This window comes from Tiliqua scincoides, chromosome 4 (assembly GCF_035046505.1).
Source record: "Tiliqua scincoides isolate rTilSci1 chromosome 4, rTilSci1.hap2, whole genome shotgun sequence".
In the NCBI taxonomy this organism is placed as follows: Eukaryota; Metazoa; Chordata; class Lepidosauria; order Squamata; family Scincidae; genus Tiliqua; species Tiliqua scincoides.
This window is the reverse complement of record NC_089824.1, coordinates 220,437,232-220,450,986: the sequence shown is the minus strand read 5'-3', so window position 1 is coordinate 220,450,986 and position 13,755 is coordinate 220,437,232. Positions and strand designations below refer to the sequence as shown.

The window sequence follows — 13,755 nt, the reverse complement described above, 5'->3', positions numbered from 1 at the left end:
AGGGGTGTGCGGTGGGTGGGGAGGCAGGTGAGGCAGAGCCTCCCCACCGGAGTCCTCCGAAAAGCGCCGCCGCTGTGGGAGACCCGCAAGCCTCGCGGGAAAGCCTGCGAAAGCGCACAGGTCGTGAGTGCTGCGTGTCTCCCACAGCAGCGGCGCTTTTCCGGTGGGGAGGCTCCGCCTCACCTGCGTCCCCACCCACCCCGCGCCCCCGATCCCCTGGGGCTGACTCCCAGGCAAGCGTGCCTCGGGCTGCAGCCTCAGGATGCTCCGAGCAGCACCTCGCCCGAAGGCCTGTCCCCGGCGGGGATGTGCCTGAAAAGCCGTGTCCTCCCCACGCGCGCCGCGAGCGTCCGAGGGAAGGTCCCCACCCCCGCACTGGGCGGGGCGCTCCCGCATTACAAAAAAGCCCGCTCCGCCAGGCGGCCGCAGCGGCGGCGAGGACGGCGGACGAGGTGAGCGGGGCGGGGAGAGGAGCCGCCAATCGGAGCGCGCCGCCCCGGGCAGGGCAAGGCCTCTCCCCTCCAGCCTGCCCGGGGCGCCGGGACCAGCCAGGGCAGTCCGACTCCTGCCAGCCCCCCTGAGGCTCCGGCGGGGCTTTTCCCCTGGTGGGCGCTGACTGCAGGGACGCGGGAGTGCTGGGAGGGGAGGCAGTGCCTCCGGGCCTCAGTCCTCCGGAAAGCGCCGCCGCCACGACAGGTGCTCAAAGCGTTGCAGTGGCTGGGCAGGCAGCGCCTTTGGAACACTGCCACCCTGCGGAGTGCTCAAGCACTCACAACCCACGTGCATTGCAGTGGCTGCGGAGGCAGGGCAGGCAGTGCCTCTGAGTCCTTTGGAAAGCACTGCCACCCTGCGGAGTGCTCAAGCACTCACAACCCACGTGCGTTGCGGTGGCTGGGGAGGCAGGGCAGGCAGTGAGTCCTTTGGAAAGCGCTGCCACCCTGGGGAGTGCTCAAGCACTCACAACCCACGTGCGTTGCAGTGGCTGGGGAGGCAGGGCAGGCAGTGAGTCCTTTGGAAAGCACTGCCACCCTGCGGAGTGCTCAAGCACTCACAACCCATGCGCGTTGCAGTGGCTGGGGAGGCAGGGCAGGCAGTGCCTCTGAGTCCTTTGGAAAGCACTGCCACCCTGCGGAGTGCTCAAGCACTCACAACCCACGTGCGTTGCGGTGGCTGGGGAGGCAGGGCAGGCAGTGAGTCCTTTGGAAAGCGCTGCCACCCTGTGGAGTGCTCAAGCACTCACAACCCATGCGCGTTGCAGTGGCTGGGGAGGCAGGGCAGGCAGTGCCTCTGAGTCCTTTGGAAAGCACTGCCACCCTGGGGAGTGCTCAAGCACTCACAACCCACGTGCGTTGCGGTGGCTGGGGAGGCAGGGCAGGCAGTGAGTCCTTTGGAAAGCGCTGCCTCCCTGGGGAGTGCTCAAGCACTCACAACCCACGTGCGTTGCAGTGGCTGGGGAGGCAGGGCAGGCAGTGAGTCCTTTGGAAAGCACTGCCACCCTGCGGAGTGCTCAAGCACTCACAACCCATGCGCGTTGCAGTGGCTGGGGAGGCAGGGCAGGCAGTGCCTCTGAGTCCTTTGGAAAGCACTGCCACCCTGCGGAGTGCTCAAGCACTCACAACCCACGTGCGTTGCGGTGGCTGGGGAGGCAGGGCAGGCAGTGAGTCCTTTGGAAAGCGCTGCCACCCTGTGGAGTGCTCAAGCACTCACAACCCATGCGCGTTGCAGTGGCTGGGGAGGCAGGGCAGGCAGTGCCTCTGAGTCCTTTGGAAAGCACTGCCACCCTGCGGAGTGCTCAAGCACTCACAACCCACGTGCGTTGCGGTGGCTGGGGAGGCAGGGCAGGCAGTGAGTCCTTTGGAAAGCGCTGCCTCCCTGGGGAGTGCTCAAGCACTCACAACCCACGTGCGTTGCAGTGGCTGGGGAGGCAGGGCAGGCAGTGAGTCCTTTGGAAAGCGCTGCCTCCCTGGGGAGTGCTCAAGCACTCACAACCCACGTGTGTTGCGGTGGCTGGGGAGGCAGGGCAGGCAGTGAGTCCTTTGGAAAGCGCTGCCTCCCTGGGGAGTGCTCAAGCACTCACAACCCACGTGCGTTGCAGTGGCTGGGGAGGCAGGGCAGGCAGTGAGTCCTTTGGAAAGCGCTGCCTCCCTGGGGAGTGCTCAAGCACTCACAACCCACGTGCGTTGCGGTGGCTGGGGAGGCAGGGCAGGCAGTGAGTCCTTTGGAAAGCGCTGCCTCCCTGGGGAGTGCTCAAGCACTCACAACCCACGTGCGTTGCGGTGGCTGGGGAGGCAGGGCAGGCAGTGAGTCCTTTGGAAAGCACTGCCACCCTGCGGAGTGCTCAAGCACTCACAACCCATGCGTGTTGCAGTGGCTGGGGAGGCAGGGCAGGCAGTGAGTCCTTTGGAAAGCACTGCCACCCTGCGGAGTGCTCAAGCACTCACAACCCATGCGTGTTGCAGTGGCTGGGGAGGCAGGGCAGTGCCTCTGAGTCCTTTGGAAAGCACTGCCACCCTGCGGAGTGCTCAAGCACTCACAACCCACGTGCGTTGCGGTGGCTGGGGAGGCAGGGCAGGCAGTGAGTCCTTTGGAAAGCGCTGCCACCCTGGGGAGTGCTCAAGCACTCACAACCCACGTGCGTTGCAGTGGCTGGGGAGGCAGGGCAGGCAGTGAGTCCTTTGGAAAGCGCTGCCACCCTGGGGAGTGCTCAAGCACTCACAACCCACGTGCGTTGCAGTGGTTGGGGAAGCAGGGCAGGCAGTGCCTCTGAGTCCTTTGAAAAGCACTGCCACCCTGGGAAGTGCTCAAGCACTCACAACCCACCTGCTTTGCGGTGGGTGTGGAGGTAGGGGTGGCAGTGTCTCTCCACTGGAGTCCTTCAAAAAGCACCGCCCGCCATGAGGTCCTCACCTAGGAAGCAGGGACATGCAGTGGGTGGGGAGGCAGGTGAGGCAGTGCCTCCCCACTGGAGTCCTTTGAAAAGCACTGTCACCACAGGAGGTGCTCAAGCACTCACAACCACAACCCACATACTTTGCAGTGGGTGGGGAGGCAGGGGAGCAGAGCCTCCTTACTGGAGTCCTTCAGAAAGCGCCTCTGCCGTGTGAGGTGTGCAAGCACTCACACCCCACACGCTGTGTGCATGGGTTGCATGTGCTTGCATACCTCCCGCTGTGGCGGCACTTTTTAAAGGACTCCGGCAGGAGGCACTTCATGTCCCTGCCTCCCAGGTGAGAGGAGGATGAGCAAGGATCTGTGCCTGCCGGGTAGACTCTCAGTGCATTTCAGAGGGGAGCTCATGGCTGGAGTCAAGGATTGTGAGAGGCAGTGCTTCCCAGATTGTGGGTTAGGACCCATCAGTGGGTCACATGCTGATTTTTGGCGGGTTGCGAAAAGTCTCTGAATTTTTTTTTTTTAAACAACTTTGCAAGCACCCTTGCCTGGTTTGCAGAAAACTGCCACAACAGGCAATCTGGATGGCGAGACGGCTCTCATGGCCAGAATGCTCACCTGTGGTATGAGGTCATTTTCATACCTCCAAATTAAAATGTTACATTTTCCAAGTTTTTCTAGTAATTGACATGCCAGAGATCCTATGTGAAGCCCGTTTCAGCCTTTTGTCTGGCCTGGAAGTCCCTGTCTGCAAATCTTGCTCTCCAAGTCAGACTTCTCTGGGTATCGTGGAATGACTAAAAAGGTTTGGTGGAACAGGAACTCAATTTCTAGGAAGAGTCTACACACATACTATATGTGTGTATATATGTCTCTAGCAGCATTGGGAGCATAGGGTCCTGATTATTGATATTAATTATTATTAATAGATACTTCTTTCTATATCTCTTTTTTGTCTAGTAAAGTTAAATGGGTTGTGATGGATTGTCATTTTAAAAAGTGGATCGTAGTGCTAAAAAGCTTGGGAAACACTGACCTAGGAGATGCTTAAAGAGACATTTTCCTCCATGGATTTGACAGATTCTCTTCTAAAATTATCTAAGACGGGGACTTGCGGCGGGTGGGGAGGCAGGTGAGGCAGCGCCTCCCCACTGGAGTCCTTTGAAAAGTGTCGTCACCATGTGAGGTGTGCAAGCACACACAACTCATGCACTCAGTGCACACCTCACACAGAGGTGGTGCTTTCTGAAGGACTCCAGTGGGGAGGCTGTGCCTCACCTGTCTCTCCACCCAGTGCACGTCCATGATCTAAGAGGCTATTACCACATCTTTCGGGAGGGGAATTCAGAGATTAATGATAGATTGTGGGATGGAGGGCTTCCTTTTGCCCCTCCCGAATTATGTTAAAATGTTGACAACAACAAAGGCTTGTTGATTGTTCCCATCCCAAGTGGACAGAATTTGGAGTGTAGGGACTAGTGTACTGACCAATGGAAGCAGGCACTAGGATGACTTAGGGAAAACACTAGAGATGTTTATTTCACTTAAGTGAAGAAGTAAGAATTTAGGGAAGAAACCTAGAGACCGTGCCCACAACAGGCCCCCCTCCCTCATCATTCTGCACTGTCCCCCCATCTGCCTGGAAGAATAATCACACTTTCTACCCAAGTTGCACTTTTGAGAAATTGCTGCTTTTCAGTCATGGAGAGAAAGCACCAGCTGGTTTCTTAATAACCAGCAAGTAGTTACTGCGAAGTCACCCACCAGTGCCCACCTCCTGCTTGGAAGTCCCAAGTCTGTTCTCGGACATTCAGCAGACAGACAACTGCCTTGGCTATAGAGTCAGCACAAACCCTGGTTTTTCCAGTCCTCCTTGTAATAGGTTTACCAGCTGACTATAGTATTGTTGCGGGGGGGGGGGGAGAGAAAGGAATTTGAATTCTCAGTTTGAGTGGTTGAAAATTGGCAGCAAAAGACCAAAAGAGCTGCAGCCCAACAGAAGGAGCCTCTGGTGAGTTTGTGCTGTAAGCCCATGGCAACTTGTAGCTTTTTGGGGGGTGCTAGATCCATAAACAGGTAAGCTCCTGCTGGGTGACGCTGGGGCTGGGGGAAGGTGGGGAGGGGTTGTAATGGGGTGGGGGAGGGCAGAGATGGGGCAGATCAGGCCCAGGAGGTGGTGGGACTGGTGTTGCTGAAGCAGGCCAAATCCTATCACTCTTCCCTGGCATGAAAGCCTGACATGAGCCTTCTCAGACTTGCACGGACCATTTGGCAGACACAAAGCTTTACCACAGCATGCAAGCGGCCCCTCCCCTTCGGAGCCATTTTGGCAGAGGGGAAGCAAAACAGAGGTGAATGCAGGGAGGCAGGGGGCCTATTGCCTCCATTTTGCTCCCCTGCCAGAATGGCTCCAAAAGGGAGGGGGAGGGGCAGCTTGCACAGTGCATTCAGGCGCCTGAAAAAGCTTAGTGCTTTGCACCCCCTCTAGCTATGCCACTGTTTCCTCTTGCTGATGATGATGCCTGTGAATTTAATGGTGCATGACAGTATGCTGGACTGAAACCTTGTTTATGGGCTTTTAATTTTTTTTAATGCACAAAGGCTTTTAGTAAGCAAACAAATTTTTATAGAAGCAGAAAAATTCACAGCAATGTATGTGCTGCACATGCTTTCAGCACATTATTGAGATGTAATTCATCAATAGAAATAATCTTCTACTCTTTCTTATTTTCATGTCTCAGAACTGCACCATCAGTGGACACAGACTTTGCAGCCCCCAAAAGAGAAAAGAGTTAAAGCTGACTTCACACAGCTAAGTCCCTCCCTGAATTCCTGAGGATCTAATAAGAATCTTAAACCCTCAGTACTATGCCATCTGACCGGGCTAAATCCAGGAATCTGTCAAAGGTAATGCTCTTGGCCAGCTGTTGATGTCCTTGAGGCTCTGTGGCCTCAACCAACTACCTCTCCTCCCCCCCCTTTTGCTTAACGTCCAGCCTGAAGAAGGTGTTTTGAAGAACTCAGATGCTCACAACTTTGTGACATTATAGTTAGCCCCATAGGAAGGGCCCCACTGGATCAGACCAAATGCCCATCTAGTCCAGCTTCTTGTAGCTTACAGTGGCCCACCAGATGCCTCAGGGAGCACACAAGACCACTAGAGACCTGCATCCTGATGCCCTCCCTCGCATCTGGCATTCTGAGGTGGCCTCCTTCTGAAACCAGGAGGTTCGCATACACTGTGATGGACTTTTCTTCTATAAATCTGTCCAATCCCCTCTTAAAGACATCCAGGCCAGGTGCCATCACCACAGCCTGTGGCAAGGGGTTCCACAGATTAATTACACACTGGGTAGAGTTCTGAATTTCCATGGCATTGCCCTATTGTGGCTCAAAAAAATATTTTTTGTGGATGGCCTCACATGACTACCTGCAACTGCTTTAGTAGATTTGTGAATGTGAAGAGACTGGATAGAAGTTCTTCTCTCTCCCTCACCATACTAGAGTTCATGTCGTGAAGGGCTACAGATCTATCAATGGCTCTTTGCTGCGACAAGTAGGGCTTTCATCTTGTGGAGCCTGACCTCATCCTGATGCCATGTGACAGGATGGTGATCTTTATGTCTTTCTCAGTATTTCTAAAATTAGATGAAAAGCAGCTAATCAGATCAAGCTAATGAATCAAATAAATAAAATCTGTATTCAGTCAATAGTTGCAGGAGTTGGTATTCACTGCTCTGGTGGTGCAAGAAAAGTAGGCAGGCTTGTCTACAGTATTGATGCCAGGCCCGCCACAGCCTGAGGTAGCACAACTTCCAAACATTTTTTGTTTGTTTACCTTATACTCTAATTTTTGGCCCTCGAGAGATTTATGTTTAACAGCAAACATAAGAATATTTAATCTCCCGCAGGATCTAGTTGTAGCATGTAGAGCAGGCACCACAGCCACAACAAGAGGGAAAACAGCCTCCGGTGCACTTAACATCTGGGATGTAGATCAGCATACAATTTACATCAGACACATTCTTTGTCCCTGTGCAGTTGGTTTTCTCAAGTTAAATAGCAACTGTGGGGACCCTTACCAGGATCAGGGTATTTAACTTTTTCCCCTCACACTGTGGTTCCACTGAAACCCCCCCCTCAAAAAGCTGCTGTTAGCTCTGGGAGGGGAACTTCTTTCCAACGCCAAGCATTTGAAGGAGAAACTAGCGTGTAAGTATGGACACTCACAGTACTTAAAGGTTCCCCCAAAAGGAGAAATGAGGATAGTGATTCACCGGGGCAGGTATCAGAAAATAGGGGCTCTCTCTGGAAATTGGGGACTGTTGGGAGTATAGGTGTCCCCCCAATGGCATAGCTAGAAGGGGTGCAGATAACCAGTGGCGTAGCTGGAGGGGGCAGAGCGCTCAGGCTGGCAGTGGGGCGGGCAAGCATCCCCTCCCTTTGGAGCCATTCCCAGTGGGGGGGAGCAAAATGGAGCTGAATGGCTCCATTTTGCTCCCCCTGCCGGGAATGGATCCGAAGGGAGGGGCCGCTTGCCTGCCCCGCTGCCAGCCTGAGCACTCCGCCCCCTCTAGCTATGCCACTGCAAAGCACTAAGTTTTGCAAGCACCTGAATGCGCTGTGCATGCGGCCCCTCCCCTTTGGAGCCATTCCAGGTGGGGGGAGCAAAACGGAAGTGGAACTCCTAGCTCTGAAGGGGAGGGTTTGGGACCCCTTGCACGGCACATTTAGGCGCCTGCAAAACTTAGTGCTTTACACCCTCTCTAGCTATGCCACTGATCCCCCCATATCTGCAGGGGATATGTTCCCAACCCTCCCCTGTGTTTACCAAAACTGCGGATCCAAGGGAACCCTATATTACTGCGGCACCAAGCACTCGTGTCTCTTTGCAGCCTGTTATAGAATGCCAGAGCATGCAGGCAGGAAGCGTCCTGCTTTCTATTAGCATTCTGGCTGTCTCCTTGCTCTAGGGTTCAGGCTGACAGCTTCCTGAGTTCCTCTTCTAGTGTCCTATAGCAGGCTGCAAAGAGACAGGAGTGACTGGTGCCACAGTAAAGGAAGACAAGTAAGTACTGGGTGCGTGTGGAGGATTGTGCATATGGGGGAATGCCTCTATATGGCTCGATTCCTGAGAGTCCCTGAAGAACAGAGAAGGCACCGAAGGGCTAACTTGCATTCTTTCCTCGCCTTTCAGTGGCTGGCTTCTAGCATCCTGCTCTTCCTGAACATCCCCAGTTCCATCTCTCAGCCGACCTATGAATGGCGAGATGTCCAGACAAACGAGAAACTCATATGCCAACAGTGCCCACCAGGGACTTCTGTAGCACAACACTGCACCAAGGATAGCCCGACTCTTTGCCAGGCATGCCCCAGCCTCTACTATACACAGTACTGGAATTACCTGGAGAGCTGTCTGTACTGCAACGTCTTCTGCGACCGCCTGGAGGTTGAGGTGCAACAGTGCAATGGCACACATAATCGTGCATGCCAGTGCAAGCCAGGCTATTACTCTGACTCAGATTTCTGCCTACGACACTCCAAGTGCCCCGTGGGGACTGGAGTTGTTCAACAAGGTACGTATGACACATGAAACACTGGAATTCCGTTCTTGGGCTAACCTACACTCCAATGGTTCCTAATTATCAGGGGCAGGCCCTATTCTTTGGTGCATGTCCCTGCTAAAGTGACTATCCTGGTGTTTTTCTTAGTTAGTGTGAATTCCTTTTTTTCCCCAGAGTTCAGCTCCTCCCCTCAAGTCTCTAGAAGTGAAAACAAAGTAGTGGTGTAGCTAGAGGGGGTGCAAAGCACTAAGTTTTGCAGGGAGCCTCAGAGTAGCATGCAAGGGGCCCCTCCCCTTTGGAGCCATTCCAGGTGGGGGGGGGAGCAAAACAGAGGTATGCGCCAAAGGAGAGGGGCCCTGCAAAACTTAGTCTTTGCACCCCCTCTAGCTACGCCACTAAAACATCATCTCAGGATATTTATTGAAATGTTTTATTGTAGCACAACTTTTGTGGACTCCAGTCCACTCATTAGGTGCATTGTGCTATCCTCTGCTGGCAGGGGTGTGTGTGTAGTATGCCCATACTGTTCATGGGTACAGAGAAACAGAATTGCAAACAGAGAGGTCAGATGGCCATGAGATGTAATTGTCACTAGAATGTTTGCAGAGGGTGACAATCTCAAGATTCAAGGTTTTGAGATTTGACTATCCTCAGCCTGTCCTGGCAGGTGGAAATCTTATCCTGCTGGTTTCTGAATCCATTTTCTGTGTCAGATTTGTGTCCAGTTAGGCTTCTGTGCTGAGATTGATTTGTTTGCTAGTCAATGGAGACAGCAAGAGGACACTGTTGGTAGGTGAGAGCATGTATCGCGTTGGAGGATGAGCAGGTCAACAGAGCCTCTGCATCATAAGAAAAGCCTTCCAGTTCCAGGCCCTGGGGAGGGGGGGGTTGCACAAGCAGAAGAGAAAGGCAGACTTCTCTCTTGCCTTTGCTTCCCTGCAGCTGGTATTCAGAGGTAGATTGCTGCTGAATCTGGAGTGAGTGCATAGCCATCATGGCGGACATGGTAGCCATTTGTAGATATCTTCCATGAATCAGTGATATGGGGTAAAGTGAATGGCTCGTGAGGCACTTGCTGTGGTGACCAACTTTCCAGGCCTGATGCAGCAGCAACGCAAGCCCAAGGTAAGGGAACAAACATTGCCTTACCTTGAGAAGGCCTCAGGGACTGCCCCCCATCACAGGTTGCGGCAAACATCCCCTTAGCACAGCTTCATCAGCTCTGGAAAGTCTGATAGGATTGGACCCAGAATCTCAGCCCCTTTCTATAATTATCTTAATTATCACTAGGGTGGAATTTACTTTCTTCACTGCTGCCACACACTGGATCAACGTTTCCATTGAACTATATGCCATGACCCCAAGATCTGCATTGCCAGTGATAGAGTCAGAGTATTTGTGAAGTTGGGATTTATTTTATTTTTGCTCCAAGGTGCCTCACTTTACACTTGACATTGAACTGCATTTGCCATTTGGCTCCCCATTTGCCCAGTTAGGAGAGGCCTTTTGGAGCTCTCTGAATCCATTCCAGGTTTTTACCACCTGAAGAGTTTGGTGTTATCTGCAGACTTGGCCACCTTGCTGTTTACCCCCAACCTCAAATCATTTATGAACAAGTTAAAGAGCATCAGTCCCATAGCAGATCCTTGACAGATCCTACTTCCTATGGGGCTATTATTCGCATTCTCTGCTTCCTATAACCAGCCACCACTCCATCAAGGACCTGTACTCGGCAGCAGTGCTGGAAATGAGCAGTCTCAAGAGTTTACTTGTGGTGAGAGAACTATTTATTTACAGTGCCAGCTGGATTGCTTCTGTCCACAGGCCTGTTGACATCCATACTTACCAGTAGCATTGTTGATATTCTCTAATTTATCTGTCAACGGACAGCAGTTTGCTCAGGAAGCCAGTATTGTCCAGGCCTGCGAACAGATGAATGTACTCATGGCATCAGGTCTGACAATTGAATCCATGTATCTAGACACCCCTATTGCGCTCACCCCAATGTCCAAAATAGCAGGGCGTCCTGGGCTTCCTGGTTTGTGAATTTGGGGTATAGAGAGGCTCCTGAGATGAGCCTTGGGTGCGTGTGTGTATCAGTTCAAATGTGTGTCTCTGTAGCAAATTCCTTAATAATCTTGGATAGTCTCTTCTGGTATTCCTCGGTGGTGGCAACCTGTTGAATATGATGTTGGAAAGCTGCTTCCTGAATGTAGTCTCCCCCCCCCTTCATGATAGCCCCTCTTTTGTCAGCCTCTAACTGTGACCTCTAAGTAGCTTCTGGTAGAATCATCTTCTGCACAGCTGAGATTATCTGCTTGCTAAGCAATGCTCATCACTGATGAGCTCAGCCTCTGCATGGCTCCAGAGTGGATGTGAGAGCACTCACTTGCAGATGTTCTTTCCCCGTGGTTGTGTCTTGCAGGCAACCTGCATGAGGACACCCAGTGTGCACCGTGCGTTCCAGGGACCTTCTCCAGTAATAGCTCGCATCCATGCCAGCCACATCGCAACTGTCCTAAGGAAGGCTTAGAGGTCAACGTTCCTGGAAACCAGTACCATGACACCCTCTGCACTTCTTGCAACACCAACAGGACCAACACCATTGAGGAGACGACGGCAGAGCTGGCAGGTGCAGAGCTGCGTCCAGTCATGCTGGGACGCAAACATCCTGCATGTTCCACCCCACATCTTGAACTACCTGCCTGGCACTCATGCTTGCAGGCTTTGTTGCTGTCTTGGGTTCAGCATGTCCCAAACTGAACTGCTTGTCTTTCCTCCAGTTCCTCCTCTCTCTCCTTATCCATGGACAACGTTGCCATCTTTGCCTGTATGTTTGGCTCAGCTGTATGTTTGGCTCTTCTCTCTCTGTCTCCCTCCTTTATTCCCCATACGTTGCCAGACCCTGTTGCAGCCCCTCCTTTCCACTCCCTTCACAAAAACTCTCTAGTTCATGCCCTGCTTATCTCAGCTACTACTGTTGCCTTCTTGCTAGTCTACAATTGGCTCATCTTCGTCTCCTCACTTCCATCCAGCATTCCTGGGAGAAGTGTTCCTCTTAGCCCTCTCCCTGACATGCTGGTTTTCTGTGTGGAGAGAATTTTTCTCTGGGGAGGAGCATGCAAACATGTGAGCCTCTGTTTGCAATGCTAGAACACAGGTATAGTTTTACCAGTTCAGTGGTAACTAGACCCAAAACTGCAACTGGTTTAAATGTGGTGCAAGCAAAAGCTTTCCTGGGGAGCTGCAGAGAGTTGCCAGAGGCAGCACAAGCCTCCCCAAGCTCTCCCTTGGCATGCACCCCATTTCTTGTAATGCTATTGTATGTTGGGGACCAATGGGCAGCCACTTGTATCTGAGCCAGATTTTGCGGGAAAGGGGGTACAAGGCAGCTCAGGGAGGCAGTGGAAGTTCCTGGAGTCAGTGCTTAAAACTAGTTCTTGGTTGATGAGGCTCTCCTCCAGGATCACTGATTTGTATGGCTAATGGGCAGGTTGTACATCAGCCATGAGGAGCCGTGGTGCATCTTGAGCATACTAGGTTTTGATTGTTTCCTATCCTGTATTCTCCAGGAAACCGGGACTGCCAAGAGGCGATGATCGACTTTGTGCCTTACCAAGTCAGGTCACAGAACAAGCTGTTACACATGATGCGGGTCTTTGGAATGGATTGCTCCCTGCATCCCAAGAAGTGTGCACCAGTACTCCAGGTGGAGCTTCACACCTACCTCATCCAGCTCAAGAACACTCTTGGAGCAGAGCAGGTGGTCCAGAAGCTCTTGAGTATGCTCCGGAACAAGAGGCTCACACATGTACTACATGAATTCCAGAAGCGGTTTCATCTCTCAAGGTTATAAGAGTAAATGGATGGCCTGTTAACTATTCAAATGGTTAATTTATAGCCCACCTTCCTGCATACAATGTCTTCGGCAACATAGAGCAAATACTGTATTTTTATAGCTTTTATACAATAAAATGACATTGAGTACAATTACCAGCAGACTGAAATTGTTTTAAAGAGGCGACATTTCTAAAGTGCTGCAGTGAGGTCAGGCATAACTCTGGTTTAATTTGTACACTTTTTGCTTTCATAATTCTGATTATGCTAATCATGAGCTGTCAAAGACTTAAAAAAAAATCCCTCTCCCCCCCCCCCATCACAGCTTTTCTTTGAAGTCATAAAGGGCAAGCAGCTCATTGATTTTTGTTCAAACAGCTGGGCATCTCAGGAAGTTAAATGCTAACTTAACCCACACTGTTTTTTTCTGGGCTTCTATGAAATGGGGGAATGTGCACCACTACTTTCGAGTCCATAGAAAGCTACCTTCTACTGAGTCAACAAAGATAAACATAGTGCACATGGAGAAATGATAAGTGTATGTTTCTTGGTCCTAGTACTTGAATCCAGTGTACCTAGCTTTCATGGTGGTTGCGTGTGAAAAGTATTTGGTGCATCCGAGGAAATTAGAAAAAGGAAAGGTTGTAGGGAAGGATTTTAGGGGTCCCTGATCTGCCAAACCCCAGCTACTAACTAAAGATGGGGAGAGAAGGGGAGAAAAGGGTGGGGAGAAGGGAAAGAGTTCCAGGTGCAAGATAGTTACCTGTCCTGTAGAGCAGTTGGAGGGGTGGGGGAGAGTCCTGTGAAGAGGACCCTCTGACACAACACAGATGTGTTGGTCCTTGGAGAGAGAGAGAGTGTAGCATTTTGGTGCTACTTGGGAAGCAGCTTGAGATGCTGCTTGGTGTGGCAGAGAAGCCATGGCAAGAATTAGACAACAGAGACAGGTTTCAGAGAGGTTGAAAGTGCTGGAAACAGGAGCAAGAATGAAATCAAGGGAGAAGTGAAGTCTCCCAGCTCCTGACCCAGCTTTTTATTAAGTCTCAAAACACATGATATAAGGTTACGTAGTAGGGAAATTTCCACAAGGATGCTACCTTGCTTCATACTAGCTACCTACTAGCTAGTTCTAGCTTAACCACAAACACATTCCTAGATATGACTTCTTCACAACATCTTCAAGGCTAGCTCTTTCTATAACTTTCTGCTGCTCACAGGCACAGAGTTCAATGACCCAACATATTTTCAAGGTTGGTTGAGTGTGCTCAACTGCGCAGGCGTGCCTGACTGTCCTTGATGCCAAATATGCTAAGACACCTTAGTGCCTGTGCATGTAAATACTACAAGAGAGAGCGTGTGAGAGGAAGCCCTCACTGAAAAGGGGTTCTGACAGTGCTGAGCTGGATGGTAACTTCTTTACTATCACCCAGTAGGGTGCTTGGAGTGTGTAAAACATTGAAAGAAT

At 51.8% G+C, this 13,755-nt stretch overlaps 1 protein-coding gene across 2 annotated transcripts; it reads left to right on the top strand.

Annotated features, from left to right (window-relative positions):
- Positions 1-296: 296 nt before the first annotated feature.
- On the top strand, positions 297-12,446 carry TNFRSF6B (TNF receptor superfamily member 6b). 2 transcript variants are annotated; one of them, XM_066625874.1, is made up of 5 exons: positions 297-452; positions 5,631-5,796; positions 8,087-8,465; positions 10,879-11,085; positions 12,026-12,446. In XM_066625874.1, the coding sequence occupies exons 2-5, from the start codon at positions 5,758-5,760 to the stop codon at positions 12,307-12,309; spliced, it is 909 nt and encodes a 302-aa protein (XP_066481971.1). In that variant the 5' UTR covers positions 297-452; positions 5,631-5,757; the 3' UTR covers positions 12,310-12,446. The 2 variants fall into 2 exon arrangements, with proteins under 2 accessions (XP_066481971.1, XP_066481972.1); XM_066625875.1 differs by lacking the exon at positions 297-452 and adding an exon at positions 623-696.
- Positions 12,447-13,755: the final 1,309 nt, after the last annotated feature.